The sequence below is a fragment of the Squalius cephalus genome (assembly GCF_949319135.1).
Source record: "Squalius cephalus genome assembly, chromosome: 22".
In the NCBI taxonomy this organism is placed as follows: Eukaryota; Metazoa; Chordata; class Actinopteri; order Cypriniformes; family Leuciscidae; genus Squalius; species Squalius cephalus.
In genome coordinates this window covers 10,173,065-10,191,054 of record NC_137143.1, presented here as the reverse complement: position 1 = coordinate 10,191,054, position 17,990 = coordinate 10,173,065, and the positions used below count along the sequence as shown (strand labels likewise).

At 37.8% G+C, this 17,990-nt stretch overlaps 1 protein-coding gene across 16 annotated transcripts in view; it reads right to left on the bottom strand.

Annotated features, from left to right (window-relative positions):
- Positions 1–17,990, bottom strand: part of cdk5rap1 (CDK5 regulatory subunit associated protein 1) — an 81,125-nt gene that overhangs the window by 38,100 nt on the left and 25,035 nt on the right. For all 16 annotated transcript variants that reach the window (XR_013819686.1, XR_013819687.1, XM_079857480.1 and 13 more), the window contains one exon: positions 6,282–6,379. Coding sequence is in view for 14 of the 16 variants with exons in the window: in XM_079857480.1 (XP_079713606.1) it covers positions 6,282–6,379 (98 nt within the window). In the remaining 2 variants the exon portion in view is untranslated. The remainder of the gene's footprint in view (positions 1–6,281; positions 6,380–17,990) is intronic.

Here is a 17,990-nt window from a genome sequence, read left to right as displayed (position 1 = left end):
CTAGATCTGCTTATTTTTCAACCATATTAGAAGAAAATAAACATAATCCTAGGTATTTATTTGAAACAGTGGCTAAACTAATGAAAAAGAAAGCTTCAAGCCCAGAAGTTTCCAAGCAACACAGCAGTAATGACTTTATGAACTTCTTCACTTATAAGATTGATAATATCAGGGACAAAATTATAACTATGCAACCGTCTACTACAGTATCGCATCAGGGAGTGCATTTTAGTCTCCCTGAGGAAAAATGTTATTCATTTATTGCTATAGGAGAGGAAGAATTTTGCAAACTCGTTAATTCATCTAAATCGACAACATGTATGTTAGACCCCAAACCGACTAAGCTACTGAAAGAGATGCTCCCAGAGGTCATAGATCCTCTTCTTAATATCATTAATTCGTCTTTGTCTCTAGGATGCGTACCAAAAACCTTTAAGCTGGCTATGATTAAACCGCTTGTTAAAAAAACGCAACTTGATCCTACAGAATTAGTCAATTACAGGCCGATCTCGAATCTGCCTTTTCTGTCAAAGATATTAGAAAAAGCAGTATCCTCACAACTGTTTTCCTTTCTTGAAAGAAATGATATCTGCAAGGATTTTCAGTCAGGATTTAGACTGTACCATAGTACCGAGACAGCTCTCGTTAGAGTCACAAATTATTTGCTCTAATCATCCGATCGTGGTTGTATCTCTCTATTAGTGTTACTTGATCTTAGTGCTGCATTTGACACCATTGACCACAACATTCTTTTAAATAGACTAGAAAACTATGTTGGCATTAGTGGAATTGCACTAGCATGGTTTAAATCATACTTATCTGGCCGTTATCAGTTTGTAGCAGTAAATGAAGAGATGTCTTATCGATCACAAGTTCAGTATGGCGTACCACAAGGCTCAGTACTAGGACCGCTGCTGTTCACTCTGTACATGCTACCATTAGGAGATATCATTAGGAAACATGGAATTAGCTTTCACTGTTATGCTGACGATACTCAGCTGTATATTTCTTCAAAACCTAACGAAACTTACCAATTCACAAAATTAACGGAATGCATATCTGATATAAAAAATTGGATGACTGTTTTTTCAGAATTTAGAAGTAGGAAATTAATAGAGATTCTAATTATTGGACAAAAAAACTTCCTCACGTAATAATCTAGAATACAGTCTAACACTTGATGGCTGCTCTGTTAAGTCTTCATCGTCGGTTAGGAACCTGGGTGTGCTCTTTGATACCAATCTTTCATTTGAAAGTCACGTGTCTAGTATCTGTAAAACCGCATTTTACCATCTTAAAAATATATCTAAATTACGCCATATGCACTCATTGACAAATGCAGAACAGTTAGTTCATGTGTTCATGACCTCAAGGCTAGATTATTGTAATGCTCTACTGGGTGGTTGCCCTGCATGCTTAATAAACAAATTACAGCTAGTTCAAAACGCAGCAGCTCGAGTTCTTACCAGAACCAGGAAGTATGACCATATTAGCCCAGTTCTGTCAACACTGCATTGGCTGCCTATTAAACATTGCATAAATTTTAAAATATTGCTGATTACTTACAAAGCACTAAATGGTTTAGCTCCGCAGTACTTGAGCGAGCTCTTAACGCATTATAGTCTTTCACGTCTATGGCGATCTCAAAATTTCGGCCAGTTAATAATACATCGAATATCAAAATCGACTGCTGGCGGTAGATCCTTTTCCTATTTAGCACCACAACTTTGGAACAGTCTTCCTAACATTGTCCGGGAAGCAGACACACTCTGTCAGTTCAAAGCTAGATTAAAGACACATCTTTGTGACCTAGCATTCACATAATGCATTATAGACTTCTATAATTCAATGTTAGGCTGCATAGATTAGGTCAGCTGGAACCGGGAACACTTCCCATAAATCCTGATGTACTCGTTACATCATAAGAAGAATGGCATCTACGCTAATTTTAGTGTCTTTGTTTATCCCGAGGTTTTCCCGCAGCCTGCCGGATCCAGGCCGTATCCTGATCTGACGAAGGACCTTCACCTGGACCCGATGACAACGCAGTGCTGAAGTGCCAACTACTCTCTCCCTATGGAGGATCCCTTTACCACTCTACAGATACCACTCTACACTCTACAGCGTTGTCGGGAAAATTCGTTTCGCGTACCTACCCCGAAGTGACAAAATAAAATAAAATTCTGTATTATAATTTATAAGGAAAGACCAGTACTTTGTTTAGGCTTGGTTTGTAGGGAATTAGCGTTTGTAGCGTTTATCACAGGTTCGCGTTTAAAGTCTGTGTAGAGAGAATGGTGTCGTCTTAGCAGCCCCTAATTTAATAACAAATGATCGTTGCGACGGAAGTGAATCAATCAAAACTAACTTTAGCTGGAAAATAACTCTATTAAAGAACCACTATAAAGCCAAAACAATCTCTGTTACCTTAAATTATACGTTTATCTCTGTAAAGCTGCTTTGAAACAATCTACATTGTTAAAAGCGCTATATAAATGAAGATGACTTGACTTGACTTGAGTATGTGTGTGAATTGATGTCAGGTGTGTGTGATCAGTGTAACGATGGCCTTGATTTTACCATATCAATTCGAGCCAGAGTCCTATGATGAAACATTGGAAGTTTTTACTCAGTTTGTCGTTCATTATGATATGTTGTAACTGTGTAATTCCTCTACAACAGCATTAACAAGTTTTTTCATAAATAAACCGGTGTATATTTCTTATTTATTGAGGTGCATATGTGGGAACTGTATCATTAACTGTCAAATTTTGACAACTGACAACTCGTTTCAGTAGTTCAGAATCGATTTTTTCTTTTGAGAGACAAAAGCATTTTTTGTTACGCACTTTGATCTTTAAACATTGCAGACATTTTACATTGTTAAAAGCGCTATATAAATGAAGATGACTTGACTTGAGTATGTGTGTGAATTGATATCAGGTGTGTGTGATCAGTGTAACGATGGCCTTGATTTTACCATATCAATTCGAGCCAGAGTCCTATGATGAAACATTGGAAGACTAGTTGATTAACCCGAACCTCAACAAAGTTTTTACTCAGTTTGTTGTTCATTATGATATGTTGTAACTGTGTAATTCCTCTACAACAGCATTAACAAGTTTGTTCATAAATAATCCGGTGTATATTTCTAATTTATTGAGGTGCACATGTGGGAACTGTATCATTAACTGTCAAATTTTGACAACTGACAACTCGTTTCAGCAGTTCAGAATCGTTTTTTTCTTTTAAGAGACAATAGCATTTTTTGTTATGCACTTTGATCTTTAAACATTGCAAACATTTTACATTCACAAACAGCTATAATTACACACTACATAAAAGGTAATATTTGAAAAAGCATAATAGGGGTACTTTAATATATACTGTATACATTTATTAATCCCGTCAACTGTCCCGATTGTCTTTCATGCCGGCCCCAGGCCATCAGGCAGACCTTATTGTTGAGTCCTAATTGAACTAAGCCAAAATTGTCTAAAGACTTTTAACATAGGGATCCTGCTTGTTACCAGTGTAGATTTACCCCAGCCTACCATGTTCATTTGTTTTGATCCTGTATAAAGCTTGGGACTTTCTGGGCCACCATTTTCTGGTTTCTTAGGCAGATCGATCTCCCCTTGTCCACTGAAAGCAATTTTTAGAATTACTCCTGAATCATATTAGCCTGGCTCCGCCCTCCTACGTACTTCCGTTCAATTTTCATTTTCTTTCAGTACGTCGTCTGGGTTTGCGGTATATTCTTGGCTTTTCTCTGGCCAATTTTTTGCCGGTCCAATCAGCGAACAGAGGGAGTGGCTGAGAACGATGACGTTGATGTTGTGCGCTAGTTTGAGTTGTAAGGTTACGCCACGACCAAACGTTAGCGATTGGTTATGGCAGATCCAGAGTGGCTCAGGGCAGATCCAATAGTTTTAAACTTCAACAGAGTACCCACCTTCAAGGAAGTTAACGCTTGTCAATGGAGAGTGGCTAGACTCTCTGTACAAATTAAATGTACGAGAGTCTGGTAGGACCAGGCTAGAATCATATAAATTTACAAACTACAATCTGATTGTAATAGCTTTTATTATGCTCTTAGCCAAACAATTTATATGGCTGAGGTAGAAGGATCCGAGGCCTCTAACCTCTACATAATGGATTTGATATGTCCTCTTTTTCTTTAAATTAGAAAAAAAATAAACAATCTTGAAGAGGCTTTTAAAATATGTTAGTCAATATGTTTTATTGTTTGAATCTCATCTCCAGCATTCACTCATTTTTTACCATGCAGAAAGTGCACATTCATTACTGTTAGCCCACTCCATTTTCTTTTTTTCTCAGTTAATGTTATCTCTTGTTTTGCTTTGTTTGTATTTCCTCTTTTGGTCATACTTTAGTTCAAGGTCCAATTCTCACTATTAACTAGGGTTGGGTATTGGTTGGGTTTTATCCGATACCAGTACCTACTCGGTATTTTTCAAACGGTTCCGGTGCTTAAACGGTTCTTGAAACGGTACTTAAGAAAACTAAACTGCACACACTTTATCAAAAAAATAATACCTCTGTGTGTGTGTGTGTGTGTGTGTGTGTGATTTTCTGAAAAAGATTTTCTGATTTCTGATTAAATGAAAAATTGTGCCCTTTAAAAGGCTACTGATGTAGCACAAAACACTTGAGTTAAGATAAAAATTTTGTCTTCTCATATTATGACTTTTACAAAACAGAGAAATATCTGACACTGAGCAGAAATATTTAACACACACAGTATAGCCTCATATAAATATACTTGATATTGATATACTTCATACTTGATATGCAAGATTTGCAGTTGGCATTAAAATACTAGACTTACCCGAAGAGGAACACTGGCAGCTGAACTTGAACTTTAGTCAAGCGTGTCAGAGGTTTTGGGTTCTAATCCGCATTCGTAGTTTTTTTATTTATTTTATTATTATTTTTTTTTAAACCGATTATGCTCATCAGTGGTTGTATATCAAGCAGGGACACTTTGTGTCCATTATATTTTGAGATTTCACCAGAACGAATAGATATGAGGCGCCGTCTATAGGGCTTAAATCAAACTTCATTCACGCACATATGAAACCCTTGCATACACATATACTAGGTAGTCACACATACATGTATACTGCTGAGTGCTCAAACTAATACATATGAAATGCACAATGCTCACGCACACATACGCAAACTCTACACACACGAGACGCGCGGAACTCTCCGCGCACATACTCATATGAGACGCGAGCACGCACACACAAACTCTCCGCGCACATAATCATATAGACGGCGCCTCATAAATAGATCGATCTCCGCAACGTATTGAAGCGCGCGTCCGAGTGAAGACAGTGCGGTGTGCGCGAGCCACGAGAGAAAACACTGTATCCGCGCCACTGATCGCAGCGGCAACGAGCACTTTGATCACTTGATTTAAAAAACACATTTCAGCGCTAGATCGTCTCTTATTTAAACAAACGAACTAAATGAATGCTCTGCTGGTTAACTGGAGATGTTTTATTATTGGATCATTCGTGCCGCGAGATGTTTTATAGGGGGCGGTAAAAAACGTCAGGCACCGAAATCAGGCACCGAAAGTTTCGTTCTTATTCGGTCTGGTTACTACCGTTTACGTCGGAACCGGTTCCCTATTGGAACCGGGTTTCGGTACTCAACCCTACTATTAACTAATTATTAACTATGACTTTTACTTCAATGAACTCCTAATTACTGCTTATTATTAGTTAGTAAGGTAGTTGTTAAGTTTAGGTATTAGGTCGGATTAAGGGATGTAGAATATGATCATGCAGAATAAGACATTAATATGTGCAACTGGATAATAGTGAGAATTGGACCCTAAAATAAAGTGTTACCCCTCTTTTTAATGTTGGTCTGAAACTAATAAATAATTTGTTATTGTTTGTAATTTGCTTTTTTGTTTTTATTGTATGTTTACTTGTCTTCATTAACTTTTTGAAGACTTTTTCTACTTACATTAGTTAGCCTAGAATTTTGCTGTGGTATAGAGAATTGTGAATTTTAATGGCTTTTCCATCAAAATATACTTTTTATATATCACTATTGTGACATAAATTACTCATTTAAGGTTTTGATCATATCACCCACTCATAATTGTGTTAAGTAATTAAAGTAATTACAATATTGACCAAAATAAATTACTTTTGTCATAATCATCCCAGCTATTGTCTCTATTATGATATGTGTAATAAGTTTAGCTGACAATACACAGCCCTATAAACGATTCTTACCCACGTCTCATAGCATGAAGAACCCGACTGCTGCCACTCTGTGCTGGCAGATGGATCTGCTTGCAGATGTTCCTTCTCTCCTGAATCAAGTGTAACACCTGATTTAACAAAAAAAAAGTTAAATTAAATACTGTAATTACTGGCAAAGGGCCATTTTAAATAGCCTACGCCTGTGTTGTTAGTAGATTACCCACACCTGATTATCATCGGCTCTGCTTGTTTGCGACTCTACACTAATTTGTGCTGCTCTTGGTAGTGTTATGGAGAACTCAGACACGATGGTAAAGTTGGACACAAAGCAGTATTTATTGGCAGACGGCACAGGACGAGAAAACAACAGCATAGATGATAGTGACAAAATACTTAATACTGGTAAGTAGAGTAGGTCAAACTGACATACGTGACGTTATATAGCAAGTAGGCGAGCATGGCAGGTAAGTATAGCACAGGGATGTTCAATCCTGCGCCTGGAGGGCCACAGTCCTAAAGAGTTTAGCTCCAACCCCAATTAATCACACCTGAACCAGCTAATCAAGGTTTTACTGTGTGTGGGTGTCAAGTCAAGTCAACTTTATTTATATAGCGCTTTTCACAATGCAGATTGTATCAAAGCAGCTTCACAGTATTAAATAAAATAGTACATCAGTGTTTGTTTCTAGTGTAAAACGGGTGTGTTAAGGCAAGCAAGTTGGAGCTAAACTCTGCAGGACAGTGGCCCTCCAGGACCAAGTTTGGACACCCTTGGTATAGCAGGTGAGGTAAATGTAACAGTTTATTTGAGGGTATGCAGGATGAGATTACAGTTCTGTTCATAGATGGACGACGCACCTTCACTCTCTTCAATTGTAAAAAAAAAAAAAAAAAAAAAAGTTAAGTCCCAATGTCCCAATATGGTGCTGACATCTTGCGCTGATTTGGGACCTGATTCTGTTCAGTAGTGAGCACGGAACCCGAGTCTGCGCAGTAGTGAGCGTGAAGTGGAGTCAAGGTATCAAGACCCCGCCCACACTCCCGCAGAAACAGTTAGTACAGATGTACTGCAGAACATCTCATTATGTCAGTGTGAAATAAACAGTTATGGAAATGTACAAATTAAAGTTGAAGCTCCAATCTCCTCCTGAAAATCCCCCAAAAAGTCTGTTGGTGCCTCAGTGTCAGTGACTACTTCGCTCAGAGAAGCTGCTAATCACAGCTGTCAAACATGACGTCACACTCCCGTTTTTATAGCATCAAATAACTAACTACAACCAAACTTATTTAAAAAAAAAAAACATCAGTGTGATAAAAACTACATAAAATGACAGAAAACATCTTTGAAATTTTTTTATTTTAAGTGTAATTTGATTGTTTAGTTTGCCTCACGTCCCATTAGACTACGTGGAGAGGGTGGTGTTTATGACCTATACTGGGACCAACCACCTGAGGGCGATCGAGATGCTTTGGCTTCACTTTTCAGGACTTGTGCAGCACACTTGGTTCTGTTAATAATGGATTAAAGGAGAACTCCGGTCAATTTTAACATTGAGCTAATTTTTTTGTAAATTTGGAGTGCTGTCAGTACAGAGAACAATGACAAAAATCGGTGTTGCCTACACCGTGTTATCCTCTTTTTAAATAATCCATGCGATCCGTGTGATCATCGAATCCATAGGATTAGGTTAACTCAGTACAATATTTCAACTTTCCATATCGAGCCCAGCCCAGCCCGTTTACCTTCAGGAGTCAGATGTAAAGTGACTACTGTACTGTTCTCGCTTATGAAATCAGCCAGACTGCGGGCTGCGGGAGTGGAAGGTGGATCGAGCGGGATTCTTTATTGGTGTCGATTTTCAGTCTCTTTTTAATGATAGGCCTTACGCATCTGTCAATCATCCCCGCTTGCTATTTGGGGAATGAATCCAGTGCTATGATTGGTCGAACTCTTCTTCTTTTGCTGTTGCTTGATTTGAGGACTGGCGTGCAGAGGCGTCACCAGGTTTTTGCGTAGTTAAGACTAGCAAATCGTACCAGCGTACTTTGAAGTCAAAATGCGTATCCGCTACGCAAAATGCGTACAGGTTGGCAGGACTGTTGTTGTTATGTGTGTGTGGGCGTTCCGCTCATTCCAGGTCGATCAGCAATCCAGCTGATCTCAATCCAATCACCAGCTGCAGCCTATTCCCTCACCTTTAAATACTCATTGCACTCTTCTCTCTTTGTCAGATCGTTGTTTGATGTCCTCCGTGTGTGTTTGGTCCTGTTCCCGTCAGCGTTTCAGTTTCGTGCTCTTGTTCCTGTTCCGTTTCTGTGTTCACCTGGTCTACGTTCGTTGTCTGGATACTTCACCATTCACCTACTTCATCATCACGTCACTTCATCTACTGGATTGCTGACCATCTTGTCCCTGCGTCACCAGTCTGCCTGAGATCTTCGAACTGTTCACTTTTCAAATAAAGAGTTTACTTGCATTCTTGCTTCCGTCTCATTGATCATGACACAAGGAGTACAGGTAAGGAGATCGCTGGAGATGAGTATATCTAAGTATATCTAAGATATCAGGGCAACAGGTAAGTTGCTTTAGCAGCAGATATCGAGCAGGGTAACAGCCTGAGATCCATACTGGTGACAACACACTGAGTGAGGAGTGAGAGGAGCTTTTGTGGTAGTGCTGATGAGTATGGCAATGAGCTGCAGGTGCAAGTGATTAGTCTGGGGAGAGTGTGTGCGTGCGATTTTTTTCACCCAAACCAGTTCAACGGAAATCCCGCCCTGCAGCTTATTCCATAGGTTACAGTGACGGGTAGGTTTAGGGATCAGTGTTTGGTGTAGGCAATCAGTACAGTGATTGACATGACCAATGAAATCTTTAGAATCGGCTGCAGGGCGGGATTTCTGCTGAACTGGTTTGGGAAAAAAAATAAAATAAAAAAATAAAATAAAATCACACGCTGTGTGTGTGTGTGGAGGGAAAGCCTGGTGTCAGTGGCTACGTTTACAAACACAACTTTTGTTTCAATCGAACTGAATTTATTCCGATTGATAAATCTGAATGTAGTGTTTACATGAACGCTAAATATGTGATCGGGTTGATGTGCGCGTTTATATGTCACAAGCTTCAAATCTGAATATATATTTTTGACATGCGCACACTGGACGAATATACAGAGTTTCCAGCTGTTGCCCATACAAACTATTCTCTTACATTGGTTCTTTATTTGTTTTAAACAGCAGACTTAATATTTATCCATTTCTGTTCATAATTTGGAGTAAATGAGCATATTAACCGGTTTGGCGTGCTGCTTATATTTATCACGCAGTAAAACTTCCCCTCCCTGCGCCCAAAACCAGTCGTCTGTGGATGAGAATCCGAAACAAGGACTGGTGGGACATTGTCCTGCTTCACTTCACAGACGCTGAGTGAAAGGAGAATTTTAGGATGATGGGACACTCATTTATATGACACTTTATTCAACAGGAACAACAGCTCATCATACGTCATTCCACGCGTCATTCATCATACGCTATTTCAACGTCATTGCACATGCGCAGTCCTTTCAGTTTCGGTTTTCAATCAGGTCAAGTGTTTACATGTTCTCTCGATCGGGTTAGAAAGGGAATAAACCGTCCCTTTCAATCCGATCAATTTCATTCGGATCGAGCTCAATCGGATCTATTAAGGTGTTTACATGAAGGCTTTTCAGTCCGATTGAGCCGTCAACCGATTACTGTGTAATCGGTTGGAGTACTGTGACAATACACAATACTCGGACTGATTACTAACGGTTTATTTGGTTGCATGTAAACGTAGGCAGTGACAGGTAGATTACATTGGTCATAAGGAAAAAACGGAGCTGGCTGCGTGTAAATGGCGCATTGTCTTTAGATCACCCGCAGAACTTTTCAATCCCATCGGTGCATTTATGGGATTGCAGTCTCACGCAAATTTTCTCTGTTTAGTAAATCTGGCAAATCTCAACAATGGCAAAAATTTGTGTTCCCTCTTAGTTGTCTGCATGCGCGGCCGCACAGAAAGAATAAAATGCAGCGCAGAGGACAGACTCGAAATGTGTGGGAAAATCCATTTGATCGGAATCTAAATGAGAAATAGTTGTAGTGCTCTGGTCAACCACTATAGAGCTAGTGTCGCTGTAAAGTTAGAACCGGTTAATGTGGTTTACAGGATTCATAGCAAGAGAATGATATGAGCGCATATGAAAACCAGTGAGCCAAATCAGTCGCTGTAGGAGTACTTTAACCCTCTGGGGTCTGAGCTGTTTTCTGGGCCCTGGAGGTGTTCTGACATGCTCTGACATTTGTGTTTATTTCTGTTACTTGTGACATTTTCATGGCTAAAGTCTAATTACACTGTATTCAGCACAAACTCTGCTACAATAATATATCAGCAGCATGTGTGTAAAAGTTTGTAGTTTTGAGATAATGACATTTATGCGTGGTTTGTGAAAATACAAAAAAAAATTCTCACTGAAATAAGGTCATGAAACCCATACTGATTATTTCTTCACAAGACTTTTGAAAATTGTATGACGTAGCCTAGAATATTTGCTCTAAAACTATGTGAAAATCACCCTGACTGCTCATTCAGAGAAGACAATATATTGATTTAAAATTTTTACGACGTGTTTTGTGCGACAAAGCTTTATGCGGGAGCTCATTAATATGTAAGCTTTTCACACCTGAGAAAGACAAAGACCCTCCCCTAACGGCCCTATTAGGAGCTATCAGGCCCTATCATTCTGAGCAACCTTGCACAAAGAATGAGGAGATTTAAAAAAAGAATGGCTTTTAGATTGTTTGATTTATTTACAACACAACATAATCCAAAGATACACAACAAATGACAAAAAAGCACTCATTGATACCAATGATCCAAAGACAGAGACCTTTGTGCCATTCCTAAAAACATTGTACATACCTTTCATTTCCAAGGTGTTTGATTTTCATTTTACCAGGTTCATGTACAGAGACTCGTGTGAATGTTGAAGTCAGCAGGACTCAGTGGCATCTGGGCCCTGAAAAAAAAAAAAGTAAACATACTGATATCAAGAGAAAGGCCTGCACGATTTTGGGAATACATTTTAGATTTTTCTGGTTAAAATTGCTTTTTAAAATTCACAGAATACACACACACACACACACACACACAAATGTTTCCAACAATATATAATATAATGAAAACCAGGTTTGTTGTGCCTTGTAGGCATAGGCTATGCAAAGTGCTGCATAAAATAATAATAACAATAACCATAGCAGCCTATAAATCTTCCAAAATATTTCAGTAACAACTAAGCTAGAGAAAAATATATTGATTATCATGTTACTTCAAATGTTTCCATTCGTTATGATGATATGAAATGAGATAATAGTAAAAACATGAAGCCGTTTGGTGCTTTTCAAACGCGATCGCGATCCAAAATATGATACATTCAAACGCGATCACGCTCAAATATAAAACATTATGGTTACCATATAGCCTACATATCTACGTTTGAGCAGATATCCACAAACACAGTAACAGTAAACACGGGTCTAAATATTATAATATTCACCATATATCTAGCAACAGTTAATTTATGCAACAATAACAAACTAATATGTAAGAATTTCTTACCTTACATCTTTCTTGTCTTCAAATCGCGTTCTTCTTCTTCTGAGGTAGCCTAAATCCAGTGTAAGCTCACGGTGCGCCTTTCAAACTCGACGAAAAGCAGAGACTTGTGAAGTGTTTTGGTGCTTTGTTTTTGATGTAATGAGCGCGTTCGCGTTCCATGTGGAGATTTGCATGTGAATATCTTTTGCGCGAGTGGGCGTGTTCAAATTAAAAATAATTAGGAAGCGTTTGAGAAGCTGGACATCTTGTTGGTTTTATACAAATTACTTAAACAGAGAATATTTGTTTTCAGTTTGAATCCGATCATTTAAAAGTACACACTTAAATGTTTATAAAGGTATATGGCTCATAAATGTGTGACAAGTATTCGCTGAGTTTTGTTTCAGTTTATAGACGTGCTCAAGAAAAAAAAGTTCACCGCGACGGAGAGGCAGAACGCACACCCTGTTTATTTTCTTTATTTTACAAAAGCACAGTGTTTTGATTTGATTGTAAGTGGACACATACAAAAGTAGAAATATCACAGATTCTTTTTTTATATTTCTTTTTTCTGTATGACAATAAATGACGGAGTAATTTAAGTTTATAGTTCTACAATGTGAAGAAAATCCAGCAAAACTCGCGGGCGCGTTTGCCGACCTCAGAGGGTTAAAGTTTGCGGACCAAATAGCTCAATACGAGAGGCAACGCGAAACACAAAGATTAAAGGGGTGGTTCAGGATTTTAGACATCGGACCTCATATCCTAGTTAGCCTGGGTGTTATTTATCAGTGGAGACAGTTTTCAAAAATTTTCACCCAGTCCTCCCAGATGCATAGTTCGCCGGTGCTAGGCTAGCGTGAGTCACCGGAAACTGCTAGCCTGCCATTAAAACAGTTTTACCCGCTCCACAGTACACCAAAAGCAAATAAATTATAACGCCAGACTATCGATGTAAATATCTGTTGAGAGAATAATGTTAGAAATCAAACTACCCTTTCATCGCATTGCAATAGTTATACTTTGTTCCCTGTATTTATTAGCACAGTCTACAGCAGCGGCGGAGTGATATTAAGTTACCTAGGCAACCGAGACTACTACTAGCTAGCTAGACGTCCCGACTGTAGTCCGCTTCTGTTCTGTGTTTTCGGCGTAGTACTAACCGGAGCAAAGTAAAATTCCGCCGCTGCTGAGAAACTAGTTCCTGTAAATGTAATGCGATCATTGAGATGCAAGAGTAGTTTGATTTCTAACATTATTCTCTCAACAGACATTTACATCGATAGTCTGGCGTTATAATTTATTTGCTTTTGGTGTACTGTGGAGTGGGTAAAACTATTTTAATGGCAGGCTAGCAGTTACCATTGACTCACGCTAGCCTAGCACCGGCGAACTATGCAACTGGGAGGACTGGGTGAAAATTTTTGAAAACTGTCTCCACTGATAAATAACACCCAGGCTAACTTGGAAATGAGGTCCGATGTCCAAAATCCTGAACCACCCCTTTAAGTGGTGGAAGATCAAGGAAGATGGGCATAGCACAGTTATAAAACTTTTACAGTTACACACCCACCACAGGTGTAGCATGCAAATTCAAAATACCTCAGTTTCATACATCAGTTTAAATTGTTGTGTGTGAGTGTATGTCAGGGATGTTTAGATAACTATAAAAGAAATCACGTTCATGAGATCTGCTATTAGCTATTAGATCTGTTAAATGCTTCCGTTTGTTTTCATATTATAATAATATATAATATTAAAACAAATTTAAGCATTTAAACTGATTTTTATATTATATCAGTTCAAATACTTCAATTATATTATATTACATTATATTATACCTTGAGGTTGGACTGGTTAGCTTCAGGACAGCATGCTGCCCAGACCGGACAACTAAAGTGAAGCCGTGGCTTTGAAAGCAAGCAGTAATGTCTAAAATCACTTTGACAAGGAAAAGTTTTACTGCTTTAAAACTTTCACAGAGACCTCAAACAAAGCACAAAGCCTGTCTTTAAATTTAATTTCGTTTTGTATTAATTGTATCTTAATTTTAATCAATGTTTCATCAACCAATTGCCTGGATTTAATAAATAAGAAGTAAATATAGTAGAAAATAGATAATCATGACACAGAGGCGCCGGCTCGTGAACTGGAGCTAGTCTCATAAATTAACCGAAACTCAGCGTATGAGGTAGCCTATTTGCCTCACAGACCTGAGAAATATATCTATAGAAAGCTTGAAATGTCTACTTTTAAACAGAACAATTCAAAACGAAAGAAAACAGACTGTTCTCTGCTTATGTAATCCATATGAAATGTGCATATCTCTCTGGCGCGTTCACTACTGAGAAGATCGCGAGACAGCATCGTCAACTTCATCTTTGCAGCCGACACTGACACAGAAAACTCTTGTTTATTAGTAAACAATTAAAATGTCTCCTTCCTATATTTGACATATTCATAATCATTACTTTTACGGTTCTTTGTGACAGCTTTTAGGTGCTTTATTGGCAGCGCCACTCTTACATGTTACATGAACGCGTCACCACCGCATCAGCACCGAAAACATGGAGATTTTTTTCTTTTTGAGGGCAATTTGTTTGTGTTCAGGCTTTCTCAGTTGTCTTTAGGTTAATGTTTCAGTGAACAGTTTTTCAGTTGTTTTCAGCTAATTTTTTCAGGGGTAGGCTACAGGAGCAGCATAGAGTACTCTCGCGGCTGTAGACGGTAATGTTTTCTCTTGGTTCATGTCAGTCAGTATGAATTAATTTTGATATATAAGTCGCACCTGACTATAAGTCGCAGGACCAGCCAAACTATGAAAAAAAGTGCGACTTATAGTCCGGAAAATATGGTATTTAATTCTAAAATGCACAAAATGTTCTAAAGTGGGGCATGCCCCTGGACCACCGTAGAGGGGCTGAGTCGAGGTTCACCCCCCATGCTTTGTGGAAAAAACTGTAGGGTTTTACTGGGACCTGACTGTGTCAAAAAAAAGAGCAACAAATCACACCTAAGTAGAATTGTCGAAAATAATAGGGTGATTCTTTAACTATGGTACTTTTCTTGTCCCTGGATGAAATAATAAAAACTAAAAAACATTTCTTCTTTTTTATTTTTGCCACACTTACTTCACCCCAAGGGGAACTTATAAAAAATGTATCATGGCTCAATGATTTTTTTTATTATATAATATGAGTCCTTTTATGCATGGTTTTTACTTTTTCCCTCTGTCCCTAAGCCAGACTTTATACCTTCAACCTCGCTTAATTCTAAATTAAATATTTAAATAAAGTAGATTTCAAGTACAAATGATAAAATAATGTCTAATTCAATTATACATAATATATATTGCAATATTTATTCACAGTTTCCTATATTTTTCACAAGTAGAACCCTTGTCCCTTGGGTTCACTGTCATTTCCACCACACTGTACAAAATAGAATCCTGGGATCATTGTTTTAGGGTTGTATACTTAGTAATCATAGCAACAGAAACTCCACAGTGGAACACAAGGCTGGGTGAAGGGGTGACCTCTTTAGTGGGTAATGAAAAGAAGAAAAATCAAGGTAAATATGACTAAAACGGAGAGTATGTTTATTAGTCGTCATTTCCAAACGGCTCATATTTCACATGGACGTACAAATAACTAGATTAATTTAATTTAATAATGTGTAATTTGTGTATATTTAATGCTAACTCTAAAATTAATATTAGCATGATATTTTAGAGAGATATTTTAGAGAGAAAAGGGGGGAAATGTCATTTCCACCACAGTCATTTCCACCACGGTGTTCATTGTGGTGGTAAAGACAGGTTGTGGTGGAAATGACATTGTTCGTGCTAAACAGCAAATTATTTGGGCTATAATACTAAAACTTTAATATAAAAAAACATAATTAATTAACCCTTTCATGCATAGTGGTCACTACAGTGGACAGCTAACATTTTCTTGAATTTGCACAGGTTTTGATGGCTTAGTTGCACATCAGCCTCTTCATTGGACCCTGGTGCATCATCCTAAACATTGCAACCAAGTGGCAAGCCTTTGTGTTTCGATTTTTTCCCCCTCCAAACCAAGATTGCCAATGGTCAGTCAGAAATGCCAAGTTGCTCCGGAATATCCACCCTTTCCTTCTATCCTAGGAGACTCTTGTAGGTAAAAAAAAATATTGCAGCATCAAGCAATATCTAATGAGTCATATCACAGTAAAATTTTCCAAGTTTTGATTTTAGATTGAGAGAAAAATCTGATTAATCATCTGTCCACTAGTGAACCTCATGCATCAATGGCTATATTTCAGCTACAATTCATACTTATACTGCGAATATTGTTTTTGAAAATACAAAATACATGCAGTGGCTTTTTTGACTGTAAATAAATGTATTTGTATTATTAGAATGTAATTTTCATTGACATCAAAAAAGTTATGTGATTAAATAATGTATGTGACTTGTAATGCATTACTTTACTTCTTAGATCAAAAAGTAATCTGATTACGTAATGCACATTATTGTAATGCTTTTCTTTACTCTTAACATCATAAGGTAATCTGATTTTGTAATGCATGTTACTTGTAATACATTTCTTGTAACATCAAAAAGTAATCTGAATGCATTATGCATGTTACTTGTAATACGTTACCCCCAATACTGCTCATTCAAGATGAGATTGATAAAAATGTATCGCTAGGTTTTCTCAGAGGAGGGCTATGCTAGAAATGTGTTCATCTAACACTATCTCACGACCTATTCGTACGAATTTGTACAAATGATAAAAAGGTGGCTAATTTATCTAAACCCACGTGATGGGTAGGTTTAGGCGTGGGGTCAGGGCAGGGTAGGTCATTCATATGAATTCGTATAATTCAATTTGTAAAATATGTACGGTTTTGCAAAAATCGTACGATTGAGGTACAATTGAAGTCATATGAATTTGTACGAATTAGCCACCTCATAGAATTTGTACATTTTCCCGTGAGATCAGGTCGGTCCGTCTTGAACATAATCAGAATTATCAGCTAATAAGGGTAAATCTCCATACTCTGGTACACTGGAGGGAGCATCTGAGTGGTTTCCACAGTTGTACCTTGTAGAGATCTCTGATGGAATCACGTCCTCATGTTCTGATATCAGAGGTGGACGAAGTACACAACTTCCTTACTTGAGTGAAAGTATAGATACTACTGGTCAAATATTACTCCGTTACAAGTAAAAGTTGTAAAGACCTATTTTAGAAGTACTCATTTTTAAAAGTACTTAAGTATCAAAAGTAAAAAGTAAATGTTAATGCATTGTTTTATTGTTGTATGTAATACTTAAAGGACCGTATGCCTCTAAATCTATGCCTGCATACCTACCCTCATGTCAATATCAAATTTATTTCTAGAACACAGTTCCAGTATAGTGGGATTGAATGTGAGATTGATCGCTCAATAAAGTCCACAATGGTTTCCGACACCCAAATGGCTGTTCCCTCAAATAGTGCCCTATTTAATTTTTTTTGGCTTTTAGTATGAATATGTTAGCCTTACTGTTATCTATAAGCTAGTGTGCTCCAAAAAAGTGACAAAATTTGCATTTAGAAAACCAAACCCAGCATTGAAAATCAGAAAATCAGGTTTATGTCAGAATCCAATGTCAGATTGACATTGATCTCCAACGTTGGACAGACATTGTATTGTGGTTGAAAATGAAAATCGTGTTGACGTCAGAAACCAACATCAGTCGGTTTCTGAAGTCAACCCGTCTTTTATTTTCAATTAATATCCAACGTCAATCTGACGTCGGGTTCTGATGTCAATCAGATGCAGGGTTCTGATGTCAACCCGACTTTCATTTCCAACCAAAATGCAGCCCTGCAACCAAAATCATCCCTGACTGATGTTACTTTCTACTCAAGGACCTTGACAAAATTGTAGTGGAGTAAAAAGTATGATATTTGTCTTTCAAATGTAGCGAAGTTAAAGTACAAAGTACAAAAAATAATACTCAAGTAAAGTACAGATACTCAAGTGTACTTAAGTACAGTACTCAAGTAAATGTACGTTGTTACTGTCCACCTCTGTCTGATATAAAAGACACGCGAAGTGCAACTTGTATGAAGTTCAATTGCCTTTGC